The sequence below is a fragment of the Chroicocephalus ridibundus genome, chromosome 3, assembly GCF_963924245.1.
Source record: "Chroicocephalus ridibundus chromosome 3, bChrRid1.1, whole genome shotgun sequence".
NCBI classification, from domain to species: Eukaryota; Metazoa; Chordata; class Aves; order Charadriiformes; family Laridae; genus Chroicocephalus; species Chroicocephalus ridibundus.
This window is the reverse complement of record NC_086286.1, coordinates 82,795,766-82,814,473: the sequence shown is the minus strand read 5'-3', so window position 1 is coordinate 82,814,473 and position 18,708 is coordinate 82,795,766. Positions and strand designations below refer to the sequence as shown.

Below are 18,708 nucleotides of genomic sequence, written 5' to 3'. Positions count from 1 at the left end.
GGACACACTGCTGTGACGGTCCACAACATCGCTTGCCTTTGAAGTACATACGGGAACAACTCTTAGCTATGAGAAACTGTCAATCTTAAAGAAGTAGAGTTTAAATCTTGTTAGAGCTCAATTGCAAACTGGTGTTTTTTGAGGCAAGGGACAGAGGAATGAAAAGTAGTTACTTCAGCTGACGAAGAGGTTATCTCCTGCCATGGCATAAGATAAATATTCAGTTTTTAACCTAGGGTATAGAAAGGAAAGCCACTTAATTGACTCTAATAGATAGCAGAGCGTTTTCCTCATGCTACACTAGGCACTGCACATAAGTGTTGATGCAGTCTTCCATAGTGTTTTTGTGTGCCTTTCAATCCTTAGTGTAGCTGCCTTCACAACATCCACATGGTGCAAAACAGACTGCCACCAGTCTATTTGATCTGGATCCAATTTATCAGTATTTGATCTGGATCCAATTTGATTTGAGATTGTGTGATATGAAGGTGGTACAGAAAAAGTTAGTCTACACTTAGAACCCAGTTTGAAATAAGAGAGAAATTTGGAATCCCAGGCTCACTTTGCAATAATGAACAACTGCACATCTGAAAGTTTACCACAAAGAACAGCCATTATTGGGTCATCTCCCTCATTGAAGTATTCTCCCTGTATCCTCTGTGGAGGAATATCTGTACATCTTGCTACTAATTTGAGAAAAGACATAAAGAAGTTGTTTTTCATGCACTATGGGTAGCAACTGGATCCTGCCCCCAACCCTCCCCAGCTTTATGATGCAGAAATGACTAAGTCAGAGAAGATTAACCTATGGAGACTGGGTATTGCTCCTCACATCAGTCTGTACCTCAGTACAGTAGGTTGTTCTGTGCTGCTGAGGCCTGCCTCGTGTTCAGGAGCCTGTCATGAGGAAAGGCGGATAACTTGGCACAGGAGAAAACGGAGGTTGTGTCATGCTGAAATAGAGATGCTTCTGAAGGGATATGATCAGTAACACTGGAAGAGAGAAAAGACCAGGCTGAATACAGTGTAAAAAGGAAGAATCCAGACTCTATAAATAGGATGAAGTAGATGAATAAACTAGAAAGATTAATTCTCTCTTGTCTCAGTAACAAGAGATGCAGTCTGTTATAGTGGGGATAAGGTAATAGAAATAAAAATGAACACAGAATGGGCAAAAGTTTTAATGTTATAATAAAGCCTTCTGCCCTGGTAGTATTTTTATGGAGTGGGTGTTGTGACAGTAGGTAGATGAGTCTCTTCTTTCAGGGATGAAAAAAAAAAAAAGAGTGAGTCCTTCTTCTGTGAATCTCTGTTTGAATACTGCATCTCAGGTTTTTGTAGTGTGGTGTTTTTTGTTTTTTTTTTTTTTGCTTTAGATAATATCTATATTCTGCTTCCTTCTATGATTTAGTTTCTCCATTTATTTTAGTGCCCAAGACTTTTTTTTCAATGTAGTCTATCTGTTGTACAGGTAAAAAGTTGGAATGAGCCTCTAGAACATTTTTCTTGCTATTCTGAAGACAAGTATTGCTTCCTGTGGTCATTCTAAATGGCAAAATATATTCCTTTTAACTAGAATACCCCATTAAAAAAAACCTAGCAGGATGTAATGAGAGGTTGGTTAGCTATGGTTGTTTTGGGTTTTGTTTTTTTTTTGGTTCCTTAAAGTAATTTATTGTCTCTTTGTTAATTAAATACCACTAAACTGTCCCTGGATGCTAATTAAGTCTTTTCAGATTTACAGATTTGCTACAGTCAATTGTCATTAAGAAAGAAAAGTGGAAAAATGGCAGTATGTTCATCAGCTGCATGTCCTAATGGTTTTAATTGGTCTCAAAACAGTAACTTAATTTCAAGTACATAGTCTAATCTCTGTGCTAAAGAAAACAGAATACATAAACTCTAAATAAGTTTGTAAATTTCAGCATTCCAAAACAAAGCATAGATGAACAGTTTGACACTGATGCCTTTAAATTACAGGGGCACTTGTATTGCCAGCTAATGCTTTATGCAGATTAAGTTGATATAAACAGAGTTCTGGGTTTTTTTCTTAATTAACATTTGTTTTGGTCTTGGGTGAATGAGTATAAACACCAAAAATCTGTTGCATCTATGAACAGAAGCCAAAGTAAAAGCTGGAAAAAATTACTTCAGAAATAATTTTTTTTTTTTTGGTGTTGGTCTTCAGTATTGAACCCTACGCTTTAATTCAAATGATGGTAAAAGAAAGATGCCATTTTGCTGATATTTTTACTGTAATATACAGGTAGCATTGGTTTGTAAATAAAACTACAATTTATTTCTTGGGGCCAGTATTAAAATTCACATTACCTTATTCCCGCTGTATTTAGCATTGTGGACTCACCTTGAGTATTGTGTGCAGTTCTGGGCCCTGCAATTTAAGAAGGATGTTACATCCTGGGGAGGGCAACAAAGCTGGTGAAAGGGCTGGAAGGCCTGTCCTATGAGGAGTGCCTGAGGACACTGGGTTCGGCTAGTTTGGAGAAAAGGAGGCTGAGGGGTGGTGACCTCATTGCTCTGTACAGCTTCCTGAGGAGGGGAGGTGGAGAGGGAGGTGCTGAGCTCTTCTTCCTGGTAGGCAGTGACAGGACGTGTGGGAATAGCTCAAAGCTGCACCAGGGGAAGTTTAGACTTGGCATTAGGAAGCATTTCTTTAGTGAGAGGGTGGTCAAACACTGGAACAGGCTTCCTAGAGAGGCTGTTGATGCCCCAAGCCTGTCAATGTTTAAGAGGCATTTGGACCAAATGGACCAAGGCCATTTGGTCAGCCTTGAATTGGGCAAGCAATTGGACTAGATGATTGTTGTAGGTCCCTTCCAACAGAACTATTCTATTCTATATTTCACATATCTTATTTCCATATATCTTACATCTTGTGGATTGTTGTGTTGTGTGGGTTTTTTTCTTCCTTTGTGCCCATACTACTAATAAAAAAGGATACTCGCCTTTGCAGTTAATATAACTTTACACTAAGGGGAATTAAGTATATTGGAGGTAAAATGGATGTGGGGTGATGGCAGGTGGCCAACATTGCTAAAGGATTAAGGAGAAAAAGCTTCAAAGTGATTCAAAGTGAATCCTGGCTAGGGAAAAAATTTCTCTATAAGGAGAATATACATAGTGCAGCTTAAAGATGAGAACAGGTGTTCAAGAAACTTCAGAAAACAGGCAACTGAGAAGGACAGAATATGAGATGGTCTGAAAAGGCCTGCTCAACTTTGTTTTCCTGTAAATAAATTAAGCAACATCTAAATTTATGTGAAAAGCTGTTCTCCTTTATAAACACATCTGCATAACTTAGGGCTATTCTTAGCAGAATGAGAGAGAAGGAACGAAATGAGTTGAGAATGCTGTATCTATACAGCTGTGATCTATAACAGAAACTTACAAACTGACATGCCTGGCATGCAGTAGAATACATTTCAGGTTTGAAATTTTGATATAGAAGGGTAAAGTTTGTTAAAGAATAGATGCCACACAGAAATAAGGAGAGATTGCTTAAACATAATCTGGGGTGCTCAGTCCACAATACATTAGGAGACATCTGCTGGGAGCAAAACTGTAATTATAGAAAACATGAAGGAGTATTGTTATTGTGATTTGCATTGCTGTGCATCAAGATCCAAAAAACCCCACTAAACCATGAAAATTAAGTGGACAGGGCTTTTCCTTACCATCCTTTTTAGAATCATCTAACAAAACTAACCAAAGGCAAGGTTTTAATATCAACAAATATCTCAAACTAGGTGTTCACTGGGAATAAGAGTACAGAAGGACACAGTTCTTACAATATTCTTAGAAAGATGTGAGCTCTTATAATGTATGTTGACATTTTTAATACTGAAAATACTGAATGCTCCTGTATGAGATGTTCTTGTGATATTTCTGATAGTGAAGCAATGCTTGGGAATGGAACATAATGGTTTATTATTAGGGAAGTGCAAACCAGCAAAATATACTGAATAGAATTCAAGAAAGTGAATGTTATTAAAACTGGAATTTCTGCCAACAGCATTAGTTGAAGTCTAAAGCAAGGAAGATTCAGATCAGTTAATGATTTCTTAAATAATACTGAAATTGAATAAAACACAAAAAGAGTTGTCAAGGGACCTAAGTTTTCAAATCACTTGAGTAAGAGACTTTTGAAAAACTTTAAAATAAAGTAATCTTAGATCTATTAATAATTACCTTTTGAGAGCTCATGAATGATAGGCAAAATTCTAGAAGTCTGGGAAAGGTAGGCAGGCTCAGATGTATCCCAACTTAGATATTTGTCCAAATTTTGAAGTACATTTATCCTGGTTGTTTAAGTTCACTAACATCTAAATCATCCACTTATTCCTAATAACTACTTTCCTTACTGGGGAGTTGCTTAAAATTGGGTAGAATAAAGTGAGGTTGTAATACGAGGTGTGGGGTGGTTGGTTTTTTTGTTGTTTGTTTGGTTTTGGTTAGTTTGTTTGGTTGTTTTTTTAAAAGAGTAGTCAGCTGAATTTCTATTCCTGGATAAGTGCTAGACAAATAAACTGTCTACTAAACACTCAAAAGGTCTCAAAGTGATGAGTAACTGTCAAGTTTGCTTTATCAAGAGCAGATAATGTAAAACTTCCTCCTTTGACAGGTCAACACGCCTTATGGGTAAGGAAAATGTAATAGATGTAAAAATATTGCCTTAAGAAAGTCACACATTGCCTTAAGAAAGGCAACATTCTTATATGCAAATTAGAGAAATAGGTTCCTTATGCAGCTGTTGTCAAATGGATTAAAAAATTAGCAATAAGGTGGAAATGGATTGGTTACAGTTTACTGCAAAACTGAAAAGATATACTTACAAGGTTCATTTTCTGGTATGAAGAGTATACAAGTTATATATGCAACTGATAAACTCATAAGTTATAACACCCTAGAAAATATGATTTGTTTTAAAGTATATTAACAGTCATCTATCTAATGTAGGATGTGGTCCTTGTGGATAAGCTAACAATGGCATTACAAGAAAGAAAGTGTAACGTTGTACTCAGCATAAGGTTGTATGACCTGGAATTTCATGTGTGAGAATTTCCCAGGTAATTGCAATTTAATCTGCATAAACCATCATATTATATTACATTGTTCTTTGCAGCAGATCTCAAGAAAGATGAGGGTTCTTTAGATCAGAAGTTTAGGAAATATGACCTGGGAGGAGAGACTAAAAGAGTGTTTAGTCTAGGGGAAGTGAACAAAAGGTTCTTGCAAAAGGAAACAAAAAACCTATCCTCTATGTTAAACAGCATAGTTAGAGACATGTTTAAAATTGTAGCTGAAACAATTTAGCTAGGAACATTTAGGTTGGAATCAAAGAACAGGTATCCTTCAAAGGCTGTGGAAACTCCATCTCATAAGCTTTGGTGGTTTATTGTTGTTTGGTTTTTTGTTGTTGTTGTTGTGTTGAGGTTTTTTGTTGTGGGTTGGTTTTGGTTTTGTTTTCCGTTTTGTTTTAGGTTGGGTTTTTTGTTTTTGTTTTTGTTTTTTTTTTTTTTTTTAATAGCAATGTTTTAATACTGCTTTTGCTAGACAGAACAGAAAAGACTGGTAATGGTGACCTTTTAATGTCACTATCAGGACTATTCCCTACCACTGATACCAGAAATTACTGCATTAACAATGAACATATTCCAAATGGTCCTTTAAATTGTTTTGCTTTTGTGAGTTTAAATAAGCTTAATATCACAATAGTGATACTTCCACTATTATGGGTATGGCTAGAAATTTCTAACTTGTTCTACTGCATCTTTTAACATTGATTCTGACAGCTTTGACAAAAGCTGTTTTGTCCTTTGACTGTAGCAGATCTCTTTTTTCCTCTTCACCCTCATTAAACTGCACTGCTCATAGATGTCAGCCACTTGAGAGATCATACTTCACGCTATTACAAGAATTCTTTTGAAATGCCCAGGACTGCTAATTGTCATTGCTGTCATCATCATCATTCTGAAATAAAGATAAAGCTTTCTGAAAATGTCCAAAAAACATGTTCAGAAAAGTGAACAGTAACAATATTTCAAATCAGGAATACAATAGAGCCACATACGTAAAGGAATGTTGCTGAAAACTAGAAAAACATGGCAAATCTAATATAAAAGGCTTAATGTTTTCTTACTTTTCAACATTTTATTGAACTATATTAAACTATTTTTTTCTTATATTTTCACACACTATGTGCAGAGGTGAGGGAAGGAATGGACAGTTCTCTGTTTTTTTTTTCAGCTGCTGTATGCTCCAGCCGTACTTGGGTGGTATGAAAAACTTATTTTCTTCATCTTGTTATAGCGATGTTCAAGATCAAAACCTTTCCATGAAGTGAAGGCCTTTTCTGAACTTAAGCAGCAGACTGATTCCCTCTTGTGGAACTGTGGGGGATGGGGTAAAGGGCTCTTTCACTGCAGTGATGAAAAGCCATTATTAGAAAACAATTGTTTCTGGAAATAGGCTGAATTGGGATTGGCTATTTGAAACTAACTATAAAAGACATTCGCACCCATGCTCTGACGTGCTCACTTAGCATATTTAAGGAAAACAATAAAGCTGATTATTGCCTTGCACTTCAATTACATCTGGTTATGCTGAAACAGCAGTAAAATGGATTTAACATTCAGATGCTAAGACCCAAGACACAGAAAACTGAAGCGATATGCACAGTATCAGAATGGAAATCTGACTGTGGAGTTAATCCTGGATCCCTGGTATTCTTGTTCAGTGATTTTTTTTATTTTTTAACCCTAAGGCTAGTCTTTCCTATATGTGGCATTTTAGTAATCTCAACTTCCATATTAATTTTGAATATAATTTTAAACGCTTCTACTTTCCTGTACTAAGTAATTGTTTCAAAATGGAAATCTTTCTTAGTTTAAAATAAAGGGGTTTTTCTCTTTAGTCTAGACGCTTAGATCTTTCATAATAATTAAGTCTGTATTTCAAATACATACACATATGTGCATACATGCATCTAGTAAAAACCACAGTTCTGCCTTTTTTTTTGTTTTAGAAAGGAGCATTTTCATTTTTCTCAGATATTAGTATTACTGTGCTCTAAGTCCTCTTGAAGTGCACTACTGGTTATATCAGCATCATTTTGTGGAAGAGCAAGTCAAGGGTGAAAGAAAAGTCCCCTCAAGGAGTGAAAGAAAAGTCCCCTCAGTCTGGTGACACATACTCATACCATTTGTATGATCACTGTTGATCCCATGTTCCTCAATAAAGTACCCTCTGTTTATTGAGCTGACAGTGACCAAAAATGGGTAAGACTGATGGAGATAAAGGTTAAAGTTCTTGAGTCGGGTCCATACTTCCACATACAAAGTAAGGATTACCTGAAGTTTGAGGTCTGGACTTTCTCTCCTAATGTGCCCGAAAGGCACTAAGCATACCTGAGCATGCAGCTGAATCCGAAAGTGTGGATGTGAAGGCAAATCAGGTATCAGCTCTCTGACACTGAACCTTCAAAGCTCAGGTCAAATTTTGGAACAAAAGATATTCAAATATGTCCCTCCTTCCCATACACACTTCATCTTTGAATTAGTTTATTTTTAATAAAGGAAACTGTAAAGCCTTTAAAATGAAAATAAAGATCTAAAATATTTCTATTGTAAGCTTCTAAATATTGAGCTTTGGAGCTCATGCAAAACTATCTGATTGTCTCGATTAAATGTCCAGCTGTGTGTGACACAGAATGGCCCACACCTCAATATGTCACCATGAGAGCAAGAAGAATGTTGGGAGACTGCATCATAGCCCCAATTACGGAGAAGTTTAGAGAGGGACATAGTTCTTAGCCCTAGAAATCTTGTTTCAGCAGGCAATTAAGTCAGTAAATGGATTACTGGCATCCGTACCATTATTCTATGTTGAAGTTCTGTATCTGATTTAGTCTCAGTCCAGTCTAGACAATAAGCACTGTGAGAAGATGCTGATTTGGGAAAAAAAATGCCAGGAGAGAACTATGTACCTAAACTGAAAAGTTGTCACTGATTACTGGCATAACTACCATCCAAGAGAAATTTTTTGAAAAATATTTTCAGTTGGAAATAATGTAACTTTTATTTGTCCTCTCATACTTGGTGACCCAGAACTGGCTTTTCAGTGTGACTGAAGCTTTTTTTTAGTGATATGCTCAAAAGAAATATATTTCTTCAAAACAACAATCCTTCCCCCCTCCCAAAAAAGCCCAAAAAAACTTGATGATCAAATTATTTTTTCTAACAACATAAAGTTCTGGTTTTTAAACACTGTACCTTCTTTAAGCGTGTTTGTATAGCTGAAAGGCCCCATATGGGGCAAGTGGAGCTTGGAATGAATTAATCAACATATGATAGAACATGTCAATATAGTCTAAAGATGTTCTGATTTATAAGCAGGAGTTCTGTATCTCTGAAGAAGAGTTGGGGGCGGTAGGTCACTACTGTATACTTTGATAGAGATAAGTACAGAGTTAGTTACGGGTAGCTTGACATAGACCCTCTATACATTTACACTTTTTCCCCCAGAAGGAAATTTTGTCAACCAAACAGACCTCCAGAGTTCATTCTGGTAAATACTATTACTATCATGGGTGACTAATGTATCTTGGCTTGCCCTAATGAATGTAATTTTCAGATTTTCAGTTGAAGTTATTCTAAACAGAGCAGTTATATTTCTCAACAAAGGACTTGTTAAATAGAATAGTTACCAAATACTTTCCTTCTTTTTGCTGATACAGGGCTATAATTTTCTTGGTAGGAATCTTGATCAAGATTAATAATAGAAAAATATTTTAAGTCAACACAACACTAGATACCTTCGAACTCTTCTTCATGTCACCACCACTAATTGTAGTGCATTTTTAGTACTGCAGATTGTAAGTGGCATAAAGCTCTAATGCAGTAATATCTGTAATATATATACATACACATGCATACACACATAGTGTTCTGATTACTCTCCAATGCTTCAATTACAAGACTGAAAAACCTGCTAAAGTGTGGTACTCTAAAGCTGGTAATAAGGAGCTGTATTAATTATGTTTAAGAAGATAAATTTTTCTGGATTACATATCTTAAAAATCTTCCTCCATTAAAGACACTTCACACCATTTTGGTACTGTCTTTAAATGGGTTTAAATATAACTGATGACAATTTCAAGGATGCTTTACACTGCTGGAATTCAGTGAAATGATCTTGTAGTATGAGTAGTAAAAGGCTAAATATGGGTAAACGAGAAAGGTCCATCAAGCTGTTTTTTCTCTTCATCTCTATTTCCTCTGCATTTTTCTTAATGGTGTTTCTGTATTATGTTGTTACATCCAAAGAACACAGAATAGCCCACTATTCAAGTAGCCCTGCTAGCAAGTGCAATTTTTTTTCTTTTTTTTTTTCTTGTTAATCCTTTCACTAGAGGTGTTTTTTAAGTAGAGGATGAGGATGATAATGCTAATCTTGAGAGTTCATGGGTAATCTTTTCAGGATGTTCAACATCTGTGAATAATTTCATAGCAATGAACTGTTCCAGGTGATGTGAAGCATTCTATCAATGCCCAATAAACTGTCATTCTCCTCCCTTCTACCCATACCCCTTTCAAAGCCCAATATACAATGATATTTTTCTGAGACATAATCAGAAAAACTGGGTAGGGAGCTGTCAGGGAAGAAGAAGAGTACAGAGAAGTGTGAGAGGAAACAACTTGCTGAAAATAGAGAAACTATTCTGGTAGCTCTACAAAGCAATATATTATTATTTTTGAAGTTTTTGAGATTCTGAAGATAGGAGTAGTCTTTAAAAGAGTATTAGTGTTCTTTGGTACAGAAAAAGGTTCATGTGTTCAGCCTACTGCAAGGCGCATTTGCTTGTATTCTTCCTGTGCAGCACAAAGGCAGCATTAATGGAAATGATAAATAGTTTGATGAGCAGGCCAGGTGGCATAGCAATGGCTTGCAAGACTGCTGAGCTGGAGACACAGGTTTTAAAACAAACTTGGGGCTCTTGCTTCCTGGACTGGTTGAAGTTGAACATGTCGAGGAGGTAATGTGATTGATCTCTTTGGAGGAAGATGCCAGCTGGAGAGCTCACAAACTGCTCCTTCAGGACTCTCCCTAAAGATGAATTGATGGCAGCTTCTGAAAAGAGTTACTCACACCGCATTCTTCCCAGCCATTCAGAGGTAAGACTCTATCACAGTGGCTGCTAAAAGAAGGAACTGAGAGTTTAAAGGGACAGGAAAAAGGTGTCCCTGGTGAAAGAAACTGCAGGAAGTACATTCCCAAAATGCAGCTATTATTTCTATACTGTTGTAAAATAGATTTTATTTTTTCTGGGAGCTTGTCTGCACAAATGGTTGGGGTTTTTTTTTTTTCATTGCACTGGGATCCTGTAATGCTAATAAAATAAGAAATCAGCATTTCATCTGAGGACTGAACTTCATTTTATATTGTAAATCAGTTGTTTTAAAAACATTCTTGTCTGAACTCTGTGCTCTTGCATTGACAAATATTTCCTTAAAATCATGGTGAAGAAAGGACTGATTTTGTCCTCCCTTCATTGGAGGCTCTGGTACCTCTTTTTCTGATTAGCCACACATGAGCTACATAGGTGCTCTTTTGAAATCATCCTTTGCTGATCCAGAGACTTTATTTCTCAGTCCATGACAGCTTGCTACTTTGATCCTAAATAACCAGCTTGTCTATTTCCTCTAATGTCAGGCAACAGCAACAAAAGTTACTTTGGGATTAACAGTATCTCAGAAATTTGTATAAATAATGTATAAATACTCCATGCTGTTTGACCTAAAACTACCTTGGTCCTTAGCCATATGCACAGAAGGTAGAAATGGAGTCCCACTGACAAACTAGATACAGTAGGAAGAAGCAGTTCACCTTGAGTCTCAGGAATCTCACCTATTCAAATAGGCCATAACAGCCAAACATAGACTGTTACTATAAGGATAGTGGCAGAATTTATTTATAGCATACGTGGGTTATCTGATTACTTCTCAACTGTGTGATGTTTTGATCCCCTGGACTTTTTTCGGCCATTGCACCTACTCTTCCTGCAGAAACCAGGATGTCAGAGTGTGGTGAGGATAAAAAGATCAGTGACAACCAGGAGCTGGGAAGCAGTTACTGTCCACACCCAGCCCTAAGTGCTGTAATTTACATGTAGGAGCTTGTTCTTTTCATAGAACCATAGAATGATTTTATCAGGTTGGGAAGAACTTTAAAGATCACCTAGTTTCAACGCCCTGGCCATGGGCAGGGACACCTCCCACTAGACCAGGTTGCTCAAAGCCCCTTTTAGGTTATATCTTTTCAGTGCTTAATTTTTTTCTTTGGTCACAAATGATAACCCACTGTTCAATATTTAACCTGGAAAAGAAGAAGTGGGGTGGGAGGTGAGGGTGGAATTTAAACTGCTCAAAACGGTTGGAAAACACTGCAGGCAAAACAATCCAGAGTCAGGGGTTTTTTACTTAATTACTTTTAATCACAAGCTTCCAATCACTCATTTTGTTATTGAGAAAAAGGGCGCGATTACCCGAATACATACCTTTTTCGTCCTTAGGAAGAAAGAAAACACTGTGTGTATTTTCGCCGCAGGTTAAGTGAAGTCCGCTGACGTTTACGCCGGGAGGTGACTGGGGGTGCAGCAGCTTCAGGCTGTTTTGTGTAACAGTTTCTGCTGCTTTGTGTGGAACGGCTTTTCCTGGCCTTCCCGGCCGCAGCCCCTCGGGCTGTCCCCGCCCCGGCAGCGGCGTGAGGCCCCCGCAGGCCGCAGCCCGCCTCCCCCTCGGCGGGTCTGGGCTGTGGCAAGGAGCCTCCTCCCTCAAAGAGGCTGTCTCCAGCCCCTTTGTGGTGGCCGGTGTCTTTCTTCAATACTTTTGAGCAGAGATGCCTCCCTTTAGCGACCAGTGGGCTTTTTCACTGCCCTTGAGGTTGGCTTAGCACCGGCTGGAGCCAGCTGTGATGGGCACTGGGCTGGTGACGACACACCCCCTTGTGCCTCCAATAATCTCCAGCAATAATCTCCAACATATTTCAACTCCGGTGCTTCATCCAGGCATGGTGGACAGGAAAAGGTAAAGAAAATGCTGTTTCTTGCCCCCCCCCCCCCCCCCCCCCGCCCCGTGTTTGTGTTTGTTTTGTATTGTTTTATAGGTGAATGATGCCATTTTTGCTCAGGGAATTCATTTGGTGGTTTTTATTTTCTAGGAAAACTAAGGCTGCTCCTCACACACTTTATATAGCACAAATGCTGCATCACAAATGCTAGATAGAATCATAGAATCATAGAATTGTTAGGGTTGGAAGGGACCTTAAAGATCACCTAGTTCCAACTCCCCTGGTTGATCACCTAGTTCCAACCCTCCCAACGTCCATATCTTTCTTGTAGTAGGGGCTCCAGAATTGGACACAGTACTCCAGGTGAGGTCTCACGAGAGTGGAGTAGAGGGGTGGAATCACCTCCCTCGACTTGCTGGCCACGCGTCTCCTGATGCAGCCCAGGATGTGCTTGGCCTTCTGGGCTGCAAGTGCACGTTGCTGGCTCATGTTGAGCTTCTCATCTACCAGCACCCCCAAGTCCTTTTCTTCAGGGCTGCTCTCAAGCCAGTCACTGCCCAGCCTATATTGGTGCTTGGGATTGCCCCAACCCAGATGGAGGACCTTGCACTTGGTCTTGTTGAACTTCGTGAGGTTGGCATGGGCCCACCTCTCCAGCCTGTCAAGGACCCTCTGGATGGCATCCCTTCCCTCCAGCATGTCAGCCGCCCCACACAGCTTGGTGTCGTCGGCAAACTTGCTGAGGGTGCACTCTATGCCACTGTCCATGTCGCTGACGAAGTTGTTAAACAAGACCGGTCCCAGTACTGATCCTTGAGGGACTCCACTTGGACATGGACCCATTGACAGCCACTCTTTGGGTGCGGCCGTCAAACCAGTTCTTTATCCACTGAATTGTCAGTCCATCAAACCCATATTTTATCAGCTTGGAGACCAGGTACAGTGTGTAAGGAAACTTTCAGCCTTTGATTTATATTTGCCAGAGCCAGCTTTAGAAGTGTGATCCAGGCCTGGAAAGCCTTTAGTCAGCCTCAATTCCCACTAATGCCTGAATGAGGAAATGCTGCTTCTCAGCACTTTACCCATTGGCGCTCTGACAAAGAAATGAAAGTACCAGAGAGAGGTATGCTAGCACTATCTGGTAATATCCAGATATTGGACTGGTAATGTCCTTGTAATGTCAACTTGTAATTGGTTACTAAAATTTTGGAACTTATGGACTTGCTTCAGAGAAAAGCAGCCTCCCTTTTTCCCTTCCTTCCATCCCACTTAACAACCTGTCCATCCTGCCTCCAAAGGTGTAACAAAGGTGATTGGTGTAGCACCTGAGAATGAATAAAACATACAAATTAGTCACTTTGCCCTTCTAAGTAAACAGTGCTTTGAAAGAATGAACAGTTTGCACTCAAGAAAGAACATTCAGATTTCCTTTTAACCCTTAGTATATTAAAAATACTGAGTATGGTACTAGTACAGAAAACTTGAATTTCATGAACCAGTTTAATGTCCTATACAATCAAATTAATTTCACAATCACTTCCACAAACATAATAAGTTTTATTCTGGAGTAGTTCTGATTCCAAAACTTGCATAGTAGAGTAAAGCGGGTTTTGTCTTTTGCTATTCTTGAAAAGTGGTTCAGTATAGAAATATGAGAACAGGGACTAAAGCCCAGGTGCTTCCTCTTTCAGATGACTGTCATAACCATCATACTATCAAGTGTCTATTTGTCTCCTACTGAGCAACGCCAGCTGTAGATTTGGATAACAGTGCACTTAAGAATAGTCTATAATACTTTATTCATTCCTTGCCTCCTGAATAAAATAAAATTTGATTTCTCTTGAAAAACAAAAGACCAAATATATTTGAGATTACAACAAACCTGAGGGAAAAGTCATCATGCTATTATCCAAAAACAACTGCATGGGTGAAACACAGTTCTGATTTTCCTCATTTTGAGTAGATGCATATTTTCTAATAATTGCCTCGATTTGAGATTCAAACAGCAGTGCATTCTTCAATCTCTTTTAGCATCTTTTCATCAGTAATGTTTATTTTTTAAATAGCTTTCAATTTTTCTGTGCATTTCATGGGTATGTTTTTTTAGCCAATTGTGGTTTTCTCATCTTTGGCAGTTTACTTAATGCTCTCCCTTTGGGAGATCAATACTTTTTTTGTGAAACTGATCATCTCTTTCTCACCACATATCTGTGTTTAAGAGTTTCATGTTGTTTTAATCTCCTGTACTCCTGTACAGTGGTTTCTAGTTGTGGTGATCTGTTTCAAGGAATGACTGAAGGTTCATGGCAAATGTTCATTGTGACACAGAACTTTTTCCACTAAATATTACTTGAAGGTTAAAAGACCTCATCCTAGAAGTCCCCATTAATATCTAAATACTTCAAGGGTACAAGGTCCTGAAGATGTCTGTACATTTGGATTCTCACCCCCCTGCCCCAGATCTGCAATTTTTTCCCTGTTGTCTTGCTCTTAAGTGTGATGTAAGTAGTTCAGATGGATGCGTGTCTCCAGTTCATGTACTGACAGCTCGTATATCAGCTTTGAATACTGTTGTTTGTTATATGGCAACACATTTTGCAGCACTATCTGATTCGAACTAATGTGGCTATTTAGAAAGATTGTCTTTCTGTCTGTCTTCTTAGTTGTATTTGACTAGTGAGCACCAAAAGCCAGGATTTGTTTTTTTTTTTTTCTGGAAGTGTGTCATGCTACCTGCCTCATATTGCCACTCTTGTGATTTGTAGTTCTTAAGTGGAAGTGCATGGGTATCAGAGCAAGTGAGCAACTGGTAGGACTTGGTAGGACTTTGCCTTTGAGAAAGACTCCGCTTTGGAATGTGATCCTTCCCTCAATCTGAAATAATTTAAATTTTTTGTCCACAAGGACATACATTCTACTTGCTTTATTTCTTAGTCTTAAGGAAATGGGAAAGACTTGGGGACAATTCTAAGTGTATGTATTGACATGTTATTGTCAGTTATTTTTGATAAGTTGGTTAATGGTTATGAGGTACATTATGTTGTTCATTTCAAAGCTTTACATTCTTGTAATTGTCCCAGGTCATCTGAAACGGTACTAATATGCAGCAGGTGTGTAAGATTTTAAGTTAGAAAATGCACCTCTACTATATAGCTTTAAAGTACATTTTTTCAAGACTATTTAGAAATCAAGTATTAAATCCATTTAAGCTTCCATTAAATACATTAATTCATGTTATGTAAATATCATTGCACCATTTGAGGTAACTACAGCAAATTCTTTAATTTGAATTAGTTTCTAAACGTACTATTTTCACAACTATGTAGATTTAACATCTGGCATTTACTCAGAAGTCATGTATACCCTAGCTATCACTGCTCTGTGTCTTACCAAGCAGGGACCAAGTCTAGTCATGAGAAAGTACTTCAGTTTCCGTATCTGTTCTGCCTGTACTAAAATCTCCACTAAAAATTGCCAGTAAATATAGTGATGTTTCTGTGATTCTTTAATGGTGGATTTTATTTCCTTTTCAAAGCAGGACAAGCAAAACAAAATGTAGCAAAGAAAGCAGGACAAGTGTAAAATGAGACTTGCTAAATATAATTAATAGGAGTAAAAATTATTTGCAAGTTATTTGTGCTGGACAAAAGTTTCCAATTGTCTTCTTTTAGCAAGCATCGGCAAATAAACTGGAGCATGCAAATAATTTTTTATCCTGTCTTGAGTTAAATCATTTTCGTATGCTGTTATGTTATGTACAAAAGACCCTTAACATTTTTCACATTGTAATTTTGTATGGAAAATGTCATCCCACACTGAATTACTGGATTTAGTTCTTCACAGTACTTCAGCTGTTGATGAAGATCCTATAATAATGTTTTTAGAAGATGTAAATTTGAGAGATTATTTAGCTATAGGTAACAATTGTCTCAGTCTGAACAATATACTCATTGTTGAGAATGTTTGTATGTGATATACATGAGCCAGCAATATGCCCTTCTGGCCAAGAAGGCCAATGGTCTCTTAGGCTGCATTAAGAAGAGTGTGGCCAGCAGGTTGGGGGAGGTCATTCTCCCCCACTACTCTGCTCTGGTTGAGGCCACATCTGAAGTACTGTGTCCAGTTCTGGGCTCCCCAGTTCAAGAAGGGTGGGGAATTACTGGAAAGAGTCCAGCAGAGGGCGACAAAGATTGTCAAGGGTCTGGAGCATCTCATGAGGAAAGGGTGAGTGATGTGGGTCTCTTTAGCCTGGAGAAGAGAAGACTGAGAGAGGACCTCAGCAATGCTTGTAAATATCTAAAGAGTGGGTGTCAAGAGAATGGGGCCAGACTCTTTTCCGTGGTGACCAGTGATGGGACAAGAGGCAATGGGCACAAGCTGGAACATAGGAAATTCCATCTGAACATGAGGAAAAAATTCTTTACTTTGAGGGTGCCAGAGCACTGGAACAGGCTGCCAGAGAGGTTGTGGAGTCTCCTTCTCTGGAGGTATTCAAAACCTGCCTGAACGCCTTCCTGTGTAACCTGCTCTAGGTGACACTGCTTTGGCAGGGGGATTGGATGAGATGATCTCCAAAGGTCCCTTTCGGCCCCTACCATTCTGTGATTCTGTGTTATAGGGATATTACTGAGAAATTGTGATAAAATGTAAGAGATCGTATCTGTGACATTGACTTGTGAGTGAAGAAAAAAATACTTAAATTAACTAAATAGCACGGTTGTCCTTTCCCACTCTGCTTTTGGGCCTAAGAGGTCTACTGGCGTCCTCTGCCAGATCTCCACACCTGCAGTCTTAATTTAGTTATGTTCTGCATAGTAAGCTATAATTTCTGTTCCAGCTAATTTCATCAGAAACTGTTGAGAAAATAATGTGGATCCTTTGTAGGGTCAAAAAGGGTGAATGATGAAATAAAGGAAACTGATTTTATCTTTCACTTATATTCTCTACTGGTCTGGTTCTGCTGGAAATGATTAGAGCTAAGTTCTTTACAATCTAAAAACTTCATAGCAAAGAATCATAACAATACTATATTACTAAAATCTCTCAGCATTACGTTACTAAAAGAACAATATATTTTGGAAAAAGGCTGTATTAAATCCGCTGTCAGAGGTTATCACAATTTCTTACTGACGCTGTAGTGTGATTCCATGTTACGTTATGACACTTCATTTCCTGAAATCAAGACAGCTTTGACATCCACTTGTAACCAGGAAGAATATCTAGAGATAAAATAAGATACCAGTGTTTTTTAATACTAGACAGTGCTGCCTGTGATGATAACTAAATAATTATTAGTCATCTCCATTAATATTTTTGATGTAGTAAAGTGAGCTATTACAGATTTTAGAAGTACTTTACTTCATTTATACCTGGATACTGCTGCAACTGAAAACCTAAGCGGAGCTTCCATTTTTTGGCAGTTGGGTGTATTTTATGTGTGCACTGCAAACATAATGAACAATAACCCTTGTTACTGCCACTAAGTGGAGAATGTTCTAATGCAAGAAGGAAGTGAGCACAGCAGAATTAATCTTTTTTTTACTAACACAAAAATGAACTGCTGCTTTATAGGACACCTGTTTTCACCCTGTCACTTTAATATAGTTAAACAAACTAATATTTAATATTGGTCACAGACCAATCAGTGGTCTGTAAGCCACACCACACACTGTTATGCTAATGTGAATAAGATTTTTGAAAAAATGTTACTGCATCTAATTCCATGGTAAAAGTAGAGTCATTCAAAATGGAATTGTGGAGTACTGAAGATGAATGCAATGGCATGAGTCATTTACTCAACCTTTTTGCTGCTGCATATATGTGTTTTTTAATCTATATAATCAAGAAAAAACCACCACACTCATCTGAATTATGTGAGAGTGTTTCACAGTGCTGAAATGATTCACAACTTTGTATGTAAAACTGATAGATAGGAGACTGGCTAATATGATTACAAACTATTACTCTGGGATATTGCTTTAATTGAATTAAAATAGTTATATACGTTCTTTGAAGAGGAATGTCATAGTTGCATTATAATGCTAGAACAAGATTTGTCCGTCTTAAGGTAATCCTAACTGACTCTGCTTACTGTCTGTTAATATTAAGGAAGAAGAAAGACTTATAAGAAAGTATTGTGAGTGCCGATACTTTTTTTTTTAATAAAATTTTTATGTATCACTTGCAACATACTGAGAAGGGAGAAAAATTAAGGAAACTTTGAATGTTTGTAGTAAGTTGTCCTTATTGTTTTGATAACTTTCTTTTCTTTTGACTTCTCTGTTTTCTTTAAGGCCTTATTCGATTACAAGAGCTCATCAAGGCTCCATCACGATACAACCTGAGGCTAAAAATCCGTCAGTTACCAGCTGACACAAAAGATGCAAAGCCATTGCTAAAGGAGATGAAAAGAGGCAAAGAATTCCATGTAATCTTTGACTGCAGCCATGAAATGGCAGCAGGCATCTTGAAACAGGTAATCATCATTTTGTCTTAAATGGCCTAATCTTTTCCATCCCTAATAAATAAAAGTAATATCCAGACTTAATGGCATTTAACAAGTAGGGGAATTGTATGTCAGTTTTACTGAGGCCTAACTGAAAATCAGCCAAGGATTTCAGA

The 18,708-nt window shown here is 38.0% G+C and overlaps 1 protein-coding gene across 3 annotated transcripts in view; it reads left to right on the top strand.

The window, feature by feature from the left end:
* Positions 1-18,708, top strand: part of GRIK2 (glutamate ionotropic receptor kainate type subunit 2) — a 418,840-nt gene that overhangs the window by 147,419 nt on the left and 252,713 nt on the right. For all 3 annotated transcript variants that reach the window (XM_063329880.1, XM_063329879.1, XM_063329881.1), the window contains one exon: positions 18,381-18,562. In XM_063329880.1, the coding sequence (XP_063185950.1) occupies positions 18,381-18,562 (182 nt within the window). The remainder of the gene's footprint in view (positions 1-18,380; positions 18,563-18,708) is intronic.